The sequence below is a fragment of the Otolemur garnettii genome, unplaced genomic scaffold, assembly GCF_000181295.1.
Source record: "Otolemur garnettii isolate 467f Iridium unplaced genomic scaffold, OtoGar3 scaffold00009, whole genome shotgun sequence".
NCBI lineage: Eukaryota > Metazoa > Chordata > Mammalia > Primates > Galagidae > Otolemur > Otolemur garnettii.
Window position 1 is genome coordinate 7,024,220 of NW_003852404.1, and position 17,104 is coordinate 7,041,323.

Consider the following 17,104-nt stretch of genomic DNA (forward strand, 5'->3'; position numbering starts at 1 on the left):
GTCACGCAGACCAGATGTGCCACCGTCCAGCGGATAAATGCTGGCGTGCTGCCCTGGCGAGCTGGACACTCGGCTGCAGACCCAGGTCTGGACTTTGCAGAGCCTAGAGCAGCCCCGAGTGGGTGATACACAGCATAGGCCATGCTCCTCCCTTGGCCTCGTGTGTGAGAAACAGGAAGCAGCAGCTTGTGCTTCACAGTGGGGCTGCTCTGAGGCTCCATGAGACCAGACAGTAGCACACAGTAGGTACTCAAGGAGTAAGCTCTCTCCTCATTTCCTCCTCTCTAGGAGCTTAGGGAGGATGGGACGAAGCAACGCCAGGTCCCTGGACTCCCCAGGGGTGCAGCCCATGTCAGGGTGTTCACTGATCTTCATCTTCACCTCCCAGCTCACGGGGATGGGCATTTCTTCACCCCTACTGAGCCCAAGCAGGCCACAGACCATGGGCTCCTCCCTGCAAGTCCACACGCTGCTGACTCACGGGCTCCGGGCATGTCACACAGAGGGCAGCTCCCTCTGCCAGAGTGACCTCATAGCCTGGGAACGCCTTACACTCTGCCCAGCAAGGGGAATGCAGGCCGCAGATGGACAGACACTCAGTGACAGCTACATGTACACGTGGCCCTGCCTGGGGGATTCGGATCCCCACTTTCAATTGAGAAACTGAGGCTCAAGGAGGGTAAATGGTATGCCTGAGGACCCCAAGTGGGGAAGGCAAGATTCAAGCCTGGATCAGGCAGGCAGTGATGAAGCAGCAGTCGCTCCCAAAGGGAGCCTGTGGACTGCCGCCCAACTGCTCCTGACCCTCTGCCCAGCCCCATTTCTGGGGACACCCAACTAGGGACAAAGGATGCTGATAGGTGACAGGCAGATCCGGAAAGCACAGAGACAGCTCCACCCCGCCCACCTGGCCCTGCTCAGGCCACTCTCCTCCACCTCCCAGGCCCCTCACCTGCCATCCTGGAGTCCCAGGCAGATGGTGGGATGCGCTGTGGCGGAGGGGTCAGCAGCTGTCCCACTCTCGTCTCCCGCCGGCGCCTCTTCCTCCTCCGGCTCAGGGATGTACTCCATGCACAGCACAGGGGCCGCCAGAGGGAAGGACTTGACAGTGCGAGGTGAGGGCCGGTTCAGGGAGAAAATCTCCACCTGACCCCCAGCACCCTCCTGCCCGCCCCCAACCTAGGAGCAGAGACCCGGAGAGGCTGTCAGGAAGGAACCATGGGATCAGAGGTGGAGCTCAGCCCTTGCCCCCCCAGGGCCCTGCCCCTCAAGAGGAGGTCCCCTCTCCTGCCCACACACATCCCACAGTCAGGAAAGTCACCCATCCCCAGGTGCCATGGTAATAAATTAGCATCAGGGCCCAAAGGAAATCAGGTAAGGAGCTCAGGTGAGCTAGATACACTGCCAGCTCTCTACTTCCTCCCCATGTGGGGTGCACTTCAGCCAATATATAGTGAACATCTGCTCTGTCCCTTTAAAATGCCTTTTCTCTGTCTGGATCATTGTTTGATCCCCAAGTCTAGCATCTGATGGGCACTCAACATGTACTCGTTGGATGGATGAAAGGGTGAGTGGATTGACAGTGAGATGTATAGAAGTAGATACAAGTGAATAAATGATGGATGGACAGATGGATAGGTAGGTGGGTGGGTGCACGTGCCAGGCAGCGGGGAAATGAGGAACAAATCACTTTTAGAAGAGGGGGTGCTATTAGAAGGACACAATCTTCATCACGAGGGCACCTCATTTGAACCATGGCAGGCTTTGCCAGGAAGCCTGAGGGTAGATGGGGGGCTGGAATCTCTGCATGAGTGGGGCACCAGCCAGCCCGGTTTCCTGGCTCCGGGGGTGGAAAGCCTGTGCCCAAGGCCTTCTACACAGGTCCCCTGCAGCACTGTGCCACCTGAAAGCACCACGCTCTCTTGTTTGCTCCCTGGTTTTCTGTTGCCCTAGGGGAGGTTGTACCTCCCAACTCTGAGCACCACAGGTCCGTGGGAGGACCCTGCTGGAAAAGCTGCACAGAACAGGGCCCAGCAGGCAGGTGTGGTCTCCAGTACCCTCCTGGGGGCCACTCTTCCTGCTCCTGCCCTGAGGCCAGAACCCCTGGCTAGGCGAGGGGATGACTCACCCAAAGGTAGCCCTGTGGAAGGGAGGTGCTGACAGCAGAGAAGCCCAACAGGGGACAGTTGACAGGACTGTGGACCATGGCCCCAAGCTGCAGAGACAGAAGACACATGTGGGTTAATCACCAAGGCGTTGAGATGCCGGTATCTGGCAGATTCCTGGGCCCTATCCAGCCTCTTAAATGAGAACCCCTGAGGGTGGGAGCCAGGAAAGCATCACATTCCACAGGGCTTCCAGGCAGTTCCTACACACTATTTGATCATCATGCTCCTAGAACCTTCCAGCCAGAAGGGGCCTGAATGACGCTCTGTATCAGCCAGAGCATCTGAAACAGGGCAGGTTCCAGGAAAGGTTTATTGGAACTTATTAATGCCCACCCCCCTGATTTATAGATGGGGAAATGAGGTCCACAGTAGGTAGGTGACGCCCCAGGTGACAGGGGTAGGAGGGAGGCCCAGAGGACTGGGCGGCTTGTGCAGGTCATGCAGAGGGCAGGGGTTCCGGCTGCAGCTAAATATCAACAGTGGCCACCAGTCTCTTCTCCTGCTGAACCCACTGCCCCAGGACCCATGCTGGCAGGTCCCTCCTAGGCCTGTTTCCTGAGTCAGGCCTGGCCAGTCTGTCTCTGTGGGCAGGATAGCAATGTGGCCTTTTGATGGGTCACATCCAAGCAAAAGGCGACAGGAAGACAGCTCCTGCCTGAGGGAGGGACACAGTCAGCCACCCTAGCCTTTTCCAGGCAGGTGCTGCCCTCTGCTGGTGCTGAAGGTCGCAGCTGGCCCCGGGCCCACTGGAACATTCTAAAAAGATTTGTAACGGGGAGGGGGGGAGATGGGGATGTGTGCCAGAGAGGTCACCTCATCCAGCCTCATTTAGCAGTGGGCCAACCTGAAGTTCAGGAGGCAGGGGTGTGACTGGCTCAAGGTCACACAGAAAGTTAGCAGCAGGGTCAGGGCTAGAATTCAAACTTTCAATGACTGGCTCAGGGTTTTCTTTCTACGCTGGATTCTACCTGGGAGCCAGGCTGCACACCTGAGGCCTCAGCACTCTGGGGCCCCATATGTCTGCCCACTGGCAATGTGAGTCCCCACACCCAGAGCAGGTGCCTTCTATAAGTGTGGCCCCCCAGAATCCACACTGACCTGGGGGTGCTCACCCTTCCTGCTGGGCCGCACCCCCCCCCTTATGGTGGGGAGGCCCACATCTGGCTCAGACATCTCCATGGCAACCCCATGGGCCCTGATGTCAACTACATCAACAGAGCTAGGTCCAAGATGATGGCAAAAACTCAAATGGCTCCTTAATGGGCAATTCCCCAGCCCTAAAAGTCTCGCTTATGCCAGGAAGCTGATTTTTGGAAAGCCAAGGCACCCAGCACCGGGGGTGGAAGGAAGCAGGCTTTGGACCAGCCAACCTGGACTCTGACCCCAGCTCAGCAGTGAGCTGCCAGGTGGTCCCAAGCAAAACAAATCCTCCCATGTAAAGCAGAGACCCTGGCATCCCATCAGGAGGGCTGTGGGGACTGGAAGGTGGAAGGCCACCTATGGGATGCTCTAGCTTGTTACACTCATGAACTCACATAATCTCAGAGCAAGTCAAGGGTGGGGTTGTCAGAGATAAGCAACTTTGGCACAGGAGATAGGGAGTTCTGGCTAAGAGACCAGTGAAGGTCAAGACAGAGGCCACAGACCCTTTGCAGGTCTGACCTATAGTCCCTCAGTCCCCCAAGGCAGTACTCCCCTCCTGTCTCCAAGGCCCTGTTTCCAAGGTCTGGTGCCCAAGCCCTGAGCCCTGACCTGGACAAGTTCTGAGACTGACCTCAGCCTGATAGGGGAATGTGCCTGTGCTGAGCCCAGCCTGCCTCCGCCTGGGTGGAGCCAGGGGGCCAAAAGGAATCCTCGGACACCCCAGCAGCCAGGTCCTGGGAAACTCCACAAAACAGACCCAAGGGGCCCCTCCTTCCTGGGGACCAAAATGTCCTCAGGCACTAGTGTTCGAACCGTATCATTTAATCCTGTGCTGTGGGCACCCCAGCTCGTGCACTGTATACACAAGTGGACACCGTGGACTAGGGCAGCATTCCCGACATGGCTCCACCCAGGGCATGAGTGGAGGCCCTGGTGAGCCCAGTGTGGGCACTGAGCAGACAACTGCTCCTGCCACCTCCTTCCCTTGAGGGTCAGAACCCAACATGCCCTCATCCAGCTGGGACATGAGCGTTGATCTCATCTACACTGGAAAAGGGGTGGGGGCAGTGACTCCCTCCGCCCAGTCCAAGCCCTGCCCAATAGACAGGCTGGCCGGCTGCTCTCACAGGCCAGCCGAAGCCAAAGGCATCTGGCTGGAGGGCCTGGAAACATGGCGGGCTGGGAGGGCCCCAGGCAGCGGTCCACATGCTCACATCTGCTTCTGCAGTCACTGACGAGGTGCTGGCACTCCAAGGCTCTAATTCATCTGGCTGCTAGTGCCAAGCTGATGGGGTACATCTGTCTGGGCTGCGGGGGAAGAGGGTGTGGGCAGAGCAGGAACATATCTCCAGGCCGAACAAGTGACCCAGGAGCCCCACAGGCCCCTTACCCACAGAGATTCACTCACAGTTCCCTCAGTTAGCATGGGGGCTCCTCAGGAGACATGGGCAGGGGGCCCCGTGGAAATTGATGATGCTTCTGGGCTACATGGCCCTGGACTCTGAGAGCTCCAAAGGAGGAGACTCGGGCCCTCATTCCCCAGGTCTGAGGTGGCAGATGGCTCCCTACTGGGTGAGGGTTTCTTCCAGGGAGGCCCTGGAGGCAGCAGCCTGCCTGGGTGACTCTACCACCCAGATCTGACCTGTCTGGACTCAGACTTATGTCCTGTATTCCCATAAGACAGGGCCCTGGTGGGGAACCAGAGAAGCCAATCCCCACCACAGAAGTAAGCCAGGGTCAGCCTTCTCCATGGGATATGGAAGCCAGATGAGTTGCAGCCACAGTGGACCCTAAAAATCCCTGCTCCACAGGCTCTGGCCTCTACCCCAAGGCCCACAATAGCCCCTCCATTTGTCTACCCCCATCTATCACCAGTTCAGCCGGCCCTACCACAACATACATCCCCAGCATGTCCCCCTCACCAACCCACTGCCTACTCCCGGGCCAGTACTAGGGTGAAGGAAGAGGGTACCCACCTTGAGTAAAAATTTAAGGGGGTACATAAAACTCAGTCATAAGAAAGATATTATCAGGTTATTCTTATTTTTTTTTGAGACAGAGTCTCATTATGTCGTCCTCGGCAGAGTGCCATAGCATCACAGCTCATAGCAACCTCAAACTCTTGGGCCTAAGCGATTCTCTTGTGTCAGCTTCCCAAGTAGCTGGGACCACAGGCGCCTGCCGTAACACCCGGTGATTTTTTATTGCAGTTGTCATTGTTTAGGTGGCCTGGGCTGGGGTTCGAACCTGCCACCGTCGGTGTACGTGGCTGGCACTATAACCACTGTGCTACGGGCACCGAGCATATCAGGCTATTCTTTTTTTTTTTTTTTTTTTTAGAGACAGAGCCTCAAGCTATCCCCCTGGGTAGAGTGCCATGGCATCACGCTCACAGCAACCTCCAACTCCTAGGCTCAAGTGAGTCTCCTGCCTCAGTCTCCCAAGTAGCTGGGACTCCCAAGACGCCCGCTACAACGCCTGGCCATTTTTTGGTTGCAGCCATCATTGTTGTTTGGCGGGCCTGGGCTGGGGATTCGAACCCGCCACCTTAGGTGTATGTGGCTGGCGCCTTAGCCGCTTGAGCCACAGGCGCTGAGCCGTATCAGGCTATTCTTAAAAATCAAAATTAATGTCAAAAAACCTATAATGAATAATTACTTAAAATGTAAATAAAAACGAAACCAGACCCTACATTTGCACAACCATGAGTCACTTGCTTCTCTCTAATCCCTGGCCCTTTATTCACCAAAAAACCCAGCCAAACCACAGGCTGTGATTCGCTGATTCGATTTTTTTTAAGTACTGGACTAAAATAGTGTTTACCTTATTTACTGAGTTATTAGTGCCTGCTACAATTTTGCACCCAGGCTGATAACCTCATTTCCCCTCACCCCGATCACAGCCCTGACCTCCGCGTGGGCCGAGTCCTGCCACGGCTCGGTAAGATCCGGAAGCTAAGCTCCAAACTGGTCCCTGGTATCCATCCTTGCCTCCCACTTGGGTGCAGTTCACTCTCCCACAACAGCCAGAAGGAGCCAACGGATCCAAAGTATAAATCAGATTGTGCCGGTCCCCAGCTACGGAAGGAAATCCAAACTCCAGCCAGCCTGCGAGCCCGGCGTGGTCCAGCTCAACCATCAGCTGACCTCAGCCACGTCAGTTTCCCCAACTGTCCCTGATGCCCCCCTCTGTGTTGGTTTGTCCACTTGGATCCCCCATGGGGATGGGTCCTTCTCACCATTCGGGTCTCAGTGTAAATGGCTCTTCTTGCAAGAGGCCCTCCCTGAACCCACTAACTGCATGGTCCCATCTGCGTAGCCATCATGTGGTATCACCGACTTCCTGAGGACACTCATCGCTCTCTTCTGCTTCCTTCTGTGTGCTGAGTTTCTGCCTTTCTCTCTCCACCAAACTGAAAACTACATGAGGGCTGGGGCCTTGCATCTCTTAGGCACCACTGTATTCCCAGTGTCTAGCACATAGTAGGTGCTCGTAAATTATATGCATAATGGAAAAATGAATAAATGAATGAGCAAATGAACTTACATCTCAAGGGTCTAATATAGCCCCAATCTACAGCCCAATCCGTACCTCTTGTGGGGCTTATTGACCTGGGTCTGGCTCCCAAGTTTGCTCTCCTGTCCCCAGAGCTAAGATGGCCTCATTTCCCTGGGACACAAGGCACAGCAGTTGCTCCAGATGGAAGGATGAGCTTGGCTGGGACAAAAGGGGCGATGACCAGTTCTAGCTGTGCATCCTGGTGGTTAAGACCATGGGTGGTGTCATCCGGCAAGGCAAGGTTCAAATTCCTGGAACCATTCCTTACTAGCTGTGTCCTTTTTTGGAAAAATCTTGTCACCTGTCCTAACCTTAGTTTCCCTCAATGTGAAATAGATAAAGAAACAGCTACTCGTAAATACTAAAATAAGAGAATGACAGCAAGGCCTGGGGAGGCACAGCAGGGGGCGAGGGTTGCTTACCACGCAGGAGGCCTGATGGCTATGGAGCATCCCGTGATGCTCTGAAGCTGACACCCACCAGCCCACAAGGTCCAGCACAGCCGCCTCAGCATATTCTGGGATCATGCCATCAACTGATGAGATCACTGCTAGTTATTAATTTCAAAATAATGTAATTTTCCGTTCACTTGACCCACAGTGGTCATTTACCCGCAGCAACAAAAGGCTTGTCCAGCTCCATCAGCAAGAATATCCAAGCCAGGCTTGGCGCCTGTGGCTCAAGTGGCTAAGGCACCAGCCACATACACCTAAGGTGGCGGGTTCAAATCCAGCCTGGGCCCACCAAACAACAATGACGGCTGCAACCAAAAAATGGCCAGGCGCCTATGGTCCCAGCTACTTGGGAGGCAGAGGCAGGAGACTCGCTTGAGCCCAGGAGTTGGAGGTTGCTATGAGCTGTGATGCCATGGCACTCTACCCAGGGGGACAGCTTGAGATTCTGTCTCAAAAAAAAAAATAAGAATATCCAAGCCAGATCTGGAACCTGAGCCTTTCCTGCTGTGGACACTACCTGGAAACTGGTTCTCCCAGACCAGGGGAAGCCGCAGCCACCTTTGAGGCTGGCCCAGTAAGATCCACCCCACTCACCTGCAGGCTGAGGGCACGTGAGGAGAAGGCAGGGATGCAGCAGGCCAGGATTGGGCACCAGAACGGGGCTTTGCTCTTCTTGTCCTCATCTGAACACAGCCAGCCCGGCTGGTTCTCCTCCCCTACAGCAAAAGGAAGGCGGGTAACGCTGGTCAGAATCCAGGGACCAACCAGGCAGGGAGAGGCCCTCTAAGCCAGGGAAGCCACCACAGGCCCCAGAGGCCCGGCCCCAGCCATTCGCTCCCACACTTCCACTCCTGCCCCCATGCCATGAAATCCAGCCTCTCTCACGCCATGGCCACAGGTCCCAGGCAGGGAGCTTTAGTCTCGGCTTTGCCATCCTATCACTGAGCAACCGTGCAAATCAACCGACTCTTTGAGCCTCAATTTCTTTGACTATAAAATAGGGATGATAAAAATGCCTTCGTCCTGCAGTGGTTGCGGGGATCGAATGAAATAACAGATGTGAAAGGGTTTCCAAACGCTAACATGCTAAACGGAGTCCAGGTCCCTGGCCTTGAATTTGCATTCCAGAGTGGGAGGCAGACTCTAAACTAGCAACGACAGGACGGTGTGGCTGGGGGCTTTCGACCTGACTGGGATGGGGCTGGGGTCGGGGAGAATCACTCTCCTGCTTCCTTCAAGGCCAGCCTGAAACTTAAGGAAGTCACCTGCCTCCAGTCCCCCAGTCCAGCTGTGCCCCAGACCCCCTGGAGACCCGCTTACAAGTGCAAATGCCCTACCCGATCCCAGATCCAGGAGCCATGGGAGATCACTGCACTAAGCACCCTCTGCTAAACCACATCCTCCAGGCCTCTGCTCACACACTGCTTCCTCCACAGAGTCCTCCCTGACCACCCTGGCTATGTGAGCCCCATGCTCTCAGGAATCATGCTAATGCTATGTCAGTGTGTGTGTGTGTGTGTGTGTGCACTTGAAAGCAGGGACTTCCCTGCTGTGCTGGTGCTCCGTGAAGGCTTAGACCTTCCCCTCATGTCCTGCTCACCACGTCTGACCTGCCCACACAGTGCCACATGCACCATAGACCTCCAGCACATCACAGGGTCACGGACTTTCTCTTCCCAAAGCCTCATTTCCCAGGTTTGTCCGACATACCCCTTATGTGAATGTTCCCCTGACTTGCTTTCGTCAGAGACACTCTGGGTCAGACAGGGAAGGCTGGACTCCTGTAAGGAGTGACCACCCAGACAGCCCTCACACAGCACACTTGAGAAATGCCATTTCTGCCAGTGAAGGTGGCATCTGAGTGCTGTCATGGCATGAGCAGCTTGGATGAGGTGGCAGGTGTGGACACTCCTTGAGAAGTTAGAGACATTCTCAAACGTCAGGCACTATGACGTGAAGTTGCCAACATGCCCTCAGGCCTGCGTCCCTGGGCCTTGAACTCATTCCCTCCATGGGCCCAGAGGCATCCTCCGTGCCAGGCCCTCCACCCTGTGCGGACCCAGAACCAGAATCATGTAAAACCCAGCCCCACCACTGGGGAGGAAAAGCCGACGTGGGGGAGACCACCAGGGAAAGACATGGCAGCACAGGACGGACAGTGTCAGGACAGGCACCCCACGTCCACCATGCTTCATGGTTTACACCTTATCTAGTTTCATCCGCAGACACCATGGGAGGTTTCATCCCCAGCCACACTGGGCAGGCAGGGAGCAGAGGGAGGCCAGGGGAAGGGCCAGGCACCAAGAACTAACCCGGCAGGCACTTTGCACAGCGCCTACGACTCAGGATGGGGAGGCCGCTGTCCTGGGGGCAGCGTGGCTCTCAGGGGCAGGGAGCTCACGTCGTGTCCTCCTGGACAAGTCACTGGGCAGCAAATAAAGATGGACATGATTACAAGGGTCCATGTGAAATTTACTAGGTGTAGAATATAAACGTCAACACGATAACCAAGAAAATGCCGTGAAGGCTATGCTGACCAGTTTGATGAAAGCATTTCAGATTGTGTGCAAAACCAGCACATTGTACACCATGATTGCATTAATGTACACAGCTATGATTCAATTAAAAAAAAAAGATGGCATGATTTTAACAGATCATCCCTGCTCTCAAGGAACTTACAGTCAGACAAGAGGCTTAGACCCCCAGTTCCCCACCCTGCAGCCTCCTGGAGCTCATCAGTGAGCACCACCACCATGCACCGTGCCCCCGTCTCCACCTCACCCCCAGCTCATCTCCTCTCTTCTCTCCCTGTATACCTACAGCCCATGGAGTCCTGGAAATTTATTATTGTATATATTTTTTAATGATCTGACCTTCTCTTCCCAGATGGTGCCTTCCCTGCCTGCAACTGGGAACGCTAAAAGAAAATGGAGTTGTTGTTCCCCATCTGCCACTGCCATTGTTCCCGTCACAAAGCCAGCGTGGCTGAGACCAAATGAGAAGGCTGCAGCCACCGAAACTGAAAGCCCGCTTGGGATAAGTGACATTAAGAACTGGCACCGATGGCAAAGCCGTGATTTCCAATGGACGTTAAGTGGAGGCTTATTTAGCATCGGCTGTGTTTGGTAGCCCCCACTGAAAACACGAGCACCCCCATGGGACAGAGGGAGCAGCCCCATGACTGAAGCTCCCCCACAGCCCTCAAATCATCCCCTACAACCTGCTAGATGGGCTCTGGGCAGATTCTAACTCAGTCTCCAGTTTGCTGTGTGACAGTGGGCCAGGAACTTAACCTCTCTGAGCCCATCAGAGAAGCCCATCTAGAAGATGGGGGAAATAATTTTAGCTACTTAGGGTTGCTGTGAGCCCTGGAAAGAATATATGCAACATCGGGCACATGCCAGGCACTCAGGAAATAGTGCCCATTGTGATCACTGTCCTGTGGTCAACAGTATGCCCAGTACAACCATGACCATCACTGAGGGAGCCCACAGTGGGCCCCACCCTGCCTCTCCAACCAACCTGCCTCTCAAACTCCTACTGTGTTCCATCCCAGTATCACACCTTACTGTCACCACTGCCTGGTGAATAGTCCAGGCTGCTCTTGAACTTCCCAAATCCAAGGCACCTTCAAAGTGCCCCTCACACCTCCCTAGCACCACGGAGATGCTACTGGCCAAGGCCACAGGCAGTAGGCTGGGCAGGGCCTCAGCAGGCATCTTACCCAACTGCCTATCTCCTACAAAGAGAACCATTAGCAGCTGGGGGTGGTGGAGGCCAGCAGTTGGCCACAGTCTCCCAGTCAGGATAAAACCAGACTCAGGCTCCAAGACCAAGGTCCTCAGCCCCACTGCTGGAGGGGCTGTGGAGACCGTGGGCTGTGGAGACCGTGGGGCTCAGGCCTTGGGGATGCTGTGAGGGTTGGAGGAGATGAAGACGAGAATGTGTTCAACGTGCTTCCGAGGCATGCTCAGGACCAGCCACAGGAGGAATATGAGGGTTACTATGACAACGGCAGGCTGGAGAAGTAACCCCAATTAGAGGTGACCAAGGAGGACCCGTAGTCCCTGCATTCAGCCACACGGATATGTCCCTCTGAGCATGAGACCAGCCTGTGGTCTGTCAGGCCCACCTTCTTGTAGCAGGTGGAAACAAGGAGGGCCGGTAGAGTGGAAGGCCTAGGGATGCAGGACTTTGGGAGCTGGTGACTTTGAGGCCCCCCTCAGCCTCACCTCCTCTTTCTTGGGGGCCTTCCATCTGCAAGTCTCCTATGGAGCCTCTAAGAATGGGAGACCAATTGCTAGAGAGAGTGGGGGGCAGGTGGCCTGGTCCTGCTCTGCGCTGAATTGTGTGTGATCTTTGAGGGGCCATTCCCCACCTGTGAGATGTAGTCATGCCTTATCTAGGAGCCTCGCTCTCTGCCCCCACGTGCCCACATGGGGGCACTACTGCTGTCTTCCCAGGCACCGTCTCCCCACATCTTCACAAGAGCCCCGTGCAGAATACATTTTCCCTATATTCTAGTGGAAAATCCAAGGCATCTAGGAACTGAACCCAGCCGTCTGGCTACATTTCACCCGCTGCCAAGAATTGCTCCTTACCACCTCTCAAACCTAAGATCCTGAATACAACCAGAGAAAGGTCCCTTAGAGATCTAGTCCAAGTGACAGATGGAGAGCTGATCTCAGGGCTGAGGCCAGCCTTCCCCAGAATCCCTAGCATGGTGGTGGCCATCCTGAGGCTTGCACCCCAGATTCCCCAGGGAATTAAATATCCTTCCAGCTCCCAGGCTCCCTCATCTTATCTCTCCTTCTTCAATCTTCGTGGATTATGATCCTGGCACACTGGAGTCAGGGAGGGAAAAAAAAAATCATAGCAAAAAAAAAATCCTTTGTGAATAAATGTTTTTAACATATTCTATTTCAAACAGGCTCATATTATCCACTCCCCCCCATAACCAGGCACTGCAGATAAAAAAAAAAAAGCTGGCAAAATAAAAAGAACAAATTATTCAAGCCCCAGGGGAACCCAGGCATTCAAATAAGATTTCAAATGACTCTCCTTCCATTAAAACTTTTGCTGCAGTGAAACTGCGTGAAGATAAGGCAGCGTCTTCACAGGCACTAAGAACTGGGACTGCCCTGTCCCTCCAGCACCAAGCCCTGCGCTGCAAAGCATGTGGGGTTCAAATGGGAGCTTCATCTGCCTTGAAAGCGGGTTTCCACCAGGTCTTGGGCACTTCCCAAGATGGAGTTGGTGGAGGGAGGGGGGAGGGATGTGCATGGCCTGAGGTCTAGTGGGGAAGCCGCCTTAGCCCCTCCGAGGGGCCAGAATGCCCAGTCTTCTGCCAGGGATGGGACAGCTTCTCCTTACAATCCCTCCTCCACCTTCCAAAGCCCTCCTGGCCACCCAGAAACATGCAGCAGAGGTTCAAGCAAGATCAGCACCAGATCCAAGGATGGACGCGGGCCAAGTAGAAGCCTGTGACCCAGGCCACCCCAGAGCCACACCTGCTCCCTTTTTCCACCCTACTGCCACACCTCTCCTACCCCTGCGGTGGCCTCTCACACATGCTTAAATGGAAATTGGGTCGTGACATGGTCGGGCTCTCAATGCTCCAGTGTGCCGCTTACCATCACACCCAGAACAAATTCCATATGCCTCACCCTGGTTTTAAGCCTATACCCCCCACCCTCGAACTACCCACCCACCTACTTCTCTCTCCTTCCTTCTCCAGCGCTGGCCACCCTGGTCTTCCTTTCATCCCCCCCACCCCACCCCGGTTCAGGACCTCTGTGCTGGTTGGTCCCATGCCTGGGTCACTCCACCCACATCTTTGCCTGGCATCAGATATCACACCTCTGAGGCCCTCCCTGAGGACAACCCTGACTCCACACTCAGTGGCAGTCCCACAGCACGACCCTTCCCTGCTGCTTTGCTCCCCCATTTAATGTCCACCCACCCCTCATAAGTCTATGGTCCTCAAGGGCAGGGGTCTTTCTCTTTCTGTCATTGCTTTTTCTGCCACGGTTGAAATTACTGCAGAGATTCAACAAATACTTTGGTTTTTCAATCAATGAAAGCTGGTGACAAAGGTCCTTACTCCTTTCCAGAAATGTTTTAGAACTTATTAGAAATATATACTGGCCTATAAAAAGATCACATCAGAAACAAAACCAAAAAGTAAAAGGGGAAAAAAAGTCCCAGCTATCAGCTGGCATCAGCAAATTGGAATTCTAGGGTGTCGTAGGAAATAATAGCCCTGATTGGCAAGGGCAGGGGCCTGCAGCAATTCCAAAAATGGACAAACAAAGTAATTATAGTTTAATGAGTGTGGTTTGGCAGGCAGACCCTCGGCAAGTGGAGGAAACAGAATGGACAGGACACAGACTTCCCAGGGTCTGAATCCCAGATCTGCCCCTTCTTGCTGTGTGACTTCAGCCAAGTCCCTGTGCCTCTCTGGGCCTCAGAATGCTCACTTGTACAAAGGGGTTCACAACAGACCTAACTGTAGGGTTACAGTGAATGTGAAGTGAAAAAGATGCATGCAAAATGCTCAGAAAAGTGGCTGCCACACAGGTGTACTCAGCAAATATCCATTTATTTGTATTAGTATTATGGGATATACGGGAAGGAAAAAAAAACCAGAGGTCTTTGGTTAAGAATCAGTTAAGTCCCTATATATCAGTGGTTCCTAACCTTCCTAATGCCGCTGCCCCTTAATACAGTTCCTGTGGGTCATGACCCACAGGTTGAGAACCGCAGCTATATATCATGTTGGGGAATAACAGTTTTGTTGAGATATAATTCAGTTACCACAAAGTCCACCCTTTTGAAGTATGTACTTCACTGGCTTTTAGTACAGTCCCGGAGCTGGGTGACCACCACCACTAGCTAATTTTAGAACTTGTCATCACCTTCACCACAAAGCCCTTAGCAGTCACACTGCATTGCCCTCTCCTCTCTGGAGAGGAGTTTACTTTCTGTCAAGTCCTACCATTTTACAAATGAGGAAAGTGAGGCTCAGAGAGGGGAAGTGACGTGTCTAAGGCCACAGGCAGAGCCCCGGGACTCAGAACTCCAGCTCCAGCTGTTCTTCCCCTGCACCACCACCCTCCAGCTCAGAAACTTCCATGTCCCCCACAAACTCTGAATGCATGCATGCTTTCATGCACCCCAAAGTTTAGCACTCTGCACCCTGCCCCCCAAGGTGCTGTCCCTGGGACTATACTCACGGAGTCCGATTTTGGCCAAATGCAACCTGTTGACCCAGGAAATCTTGCTCAGGGGGTTGGGGGTGATGAAGACTACCATGAAGCTGATGGGGCGGCCAGACCTGCAGCAAGAAGGGTGAGGCTGGGGAGCATGAGTGCCCAGCACCAGGGCCTGGTCATCCTGTGCCCCCTCCAACCCTTGTGTCCTGGAGAAGCGCACAAAGGTGGCCACAGAGGCTGGTGGCCTGGCAAACCCCAACGCCTGAGGGAGGCGTTGGCCCTAAAAGGCAGAGACCTGGCCAGAGTGGCCAGGCCACACTCTGCAGCCCAGCCCTAGTAGCCTCTGGCTTTGTGCCTGGCAGAGTCTCTGTAGGCTATAACTCCACTTGGTCAGCCAGCAGTCAGCTGTCCACAGGCCATATCCATGGACATGTCTGACCATGAGCCTCTGGAGGGAGAAATGGGTCTCACTTGGGTCTGTTCCCAGCACCTGGCATGGGTCAGCTGCTCAGGAATTGTTTGCTGAGAGGACACACACATGAATGAAGAAATGAACGAATGGAGTTAGGTGCAAACTTGGGGCACCAGAGATTGCTGTTGTCTCACCTTAGGGACCCCTTTGGAGTCTTTTGGGGTCTGTTCTCCACCATGGACCTCCCAGCCCCCAGGAGACAGTCAGGATACATGAAAAGAATGGGGTTCAGAGAGAAGGGAGCAGCTAGGCCATCAGCAGGAAGGTGGCAGATTTGGATCCGAGCTCCAGGCTGCTGATTCTCACACCCAAGCCCACAGCCCTGCCCACACAACAGGGCAGTGGCCTTCTCTTCCCTGAAGCCGCTATGACACCCTGTTCCCACCATGTCCCCACCCTGGGGACCAAAATCTGGGCTCTGAGACCCTTACTGCTCTGGCCTGGCCTTCAGAGTCAGACCCCGTCAGGACCTGGCTCTGCCCCTTCCTGTGTGGCCTTCAGCCTCTTACACAATTCTCTGAGCCTCACTTTCCTCACCTGTGAAATGGGGATAAGATGACACACCTTACAGAGTCACAGGAGGACCAGACAGGCTCCTCTCCCGGACTCTGCCAGGCCAGGCAGCTAACTCTGTCAACTCCACAAACATCATCCCTGTGATGGGCCTTTGAAGGTAGACCAGTTCTGGGGGGGAAGTGGGGTCCACAAAAAAGAGTCCCAGGGGTGGGTCCAGGGACTCAAAAAGGCATGGCAGGAATGGGCCCAACCAGTGGCAGAGTGAGCATCCTAACAGGGGCCTGGGCTTACCAGGTGATGAACGCGGAGTGTGTCCATGCATTCATTCATTTACTTATTCACTCAACAGTCTTTTCATGAGCACATACCACATGCCAGGGGGCTGCCCTAGGCACACACGTATCCACTCCCATCATGGCACTCTTGACAAACAGAACGGTTCCAGGTGACCCCCCAAGCACCCTCCCCACCCACCCCTGCTCCACTGGTGGCCCAGCAGAGGCAGCAGCCCTTCCCCCACATTCCCCTTCTCTTACTTGTCCGGCTTCCCAGGAAGCAGGAGCCTGAGGCGGCACTTGTTGGCTGAATGGATCTCCTCTTCCTTCACCCGCATCAACCTCTGCAGAGCCAGGCACCAGTCTTGAGCCACGGTCATGTTCAGGTTCTGGGTTCAGGAAGCCAGAGGTCATCACAAAGCCCCCCAAAGCCACACCAGATCCTACAGCGATCACAGCACCCAGGAGGAGAAGAACTGGGAAGAAGTCTTGGAGCCTCCCTCGGGCTGGATGTTTAGCCACAAGTCTGAGGCCAACTCCCCAGGTTCTGGACTTTGGGGCCCTGGGTCCAGGGACACCCTCTCCCGGCAGCTTCCTCTCCAAGTTGAGCAGAGGCCCAGGAAGGAGCCATAGGACCAAATGGCTACTGTACAGAGCACCCAAGAAGTCCCCAAGGCAGCCAAGTTCTGGTCAGCCTGAACCAGGGCTGCACCCCAGACCTCTAACAGGGACATGGAGCTTTAGCCACAACTGCTGCTCGTGGGGGCTCAGAAGCCAGGGGCACCTTAGGGCCTGGGCTGAGAGAGGAGCCCTTCCTGGCCCTGCCTTCTAGACACTCCCCACAGGTCGGCGCCGCACACCTGGTAGGTACCGTGCAGCGTGCTGACGAGGAGTGTTATCTGCTCCACCACGGCCAGGTCCTTCTGCAGGTCCTGCAGCTCCTGGAAGAGGCGCGGGGGGCCGAGGTACACCTTATCTGGGCAGAGAAGAGACCCAACTCAGCGTCCAGGTGGAGAAGCCACCCACAAGATGCCAATCACCCACTCACAGTACAAGAGAAGAGCTGCTGCCCTAGGGCCATGGCACTGGGGCCCCAGAAGGCAACATCCTCCAGTTCTCAAGCTGATGGAGTATGCCCTGTCTAACTGGGAAGACACATCCATTCACAGGTGAAGTCTAACTCCAGGATCCAGGCCACGGGCAGTCTGTGTGAAAGGTCTCAGGAGACCCTAAGACTGAGAACCAGCTGGGACTGAGACGTAAGGAGCCTGCATGGGGCAGGGAGCATGCTGGGCTCTCCAGA

At 54.7% G+C, this 17,104-nt stretch overlaps 1 protein-coding gene across 5 annotated transcripts in view; it reads right to left on the reverse strand.

Moving 5' to 3' along the window:
• ARHGEF10L (Rho guanine nucleotide exchange factor 10 like) overlaps nt 1-17,104 on the reverse strand; it is a 102,177-nt gene that overhangs the window by 32,017 nt on the left and 53,056 nt on the right. For all 5 annotated transcript variants that reach the window (XM_003783857.3, XM_003783856.3, XM_023509672.1 and 2 more), the window contains 6 exons: nt 16,662-16,777; nt 16,063-16,190; nt 14,560-14,660; nt 7,919-8,040; nt 2,129-2,215; nt 953-1,179 (listed from right to left, as the gene is read on the reverse strand). In XM_003783857.3, coding sequence (XP_003783905.1) covers nt 953-1,179; nt 2,129-2,215; nt 7,919-8,040; nt 14,560-14,660; nt 16,063-16,190; nt 16,662-16,777 — 781 coding nt within the window. The remainder of the gene's footprint in view (nt 1-952; nt 1,180-2,128; nt 2,216-7,918; nt 8,041-14,559; nt 14,661-16,062; nt 16,191-16,661; nt 16,778-17,104) is intronic.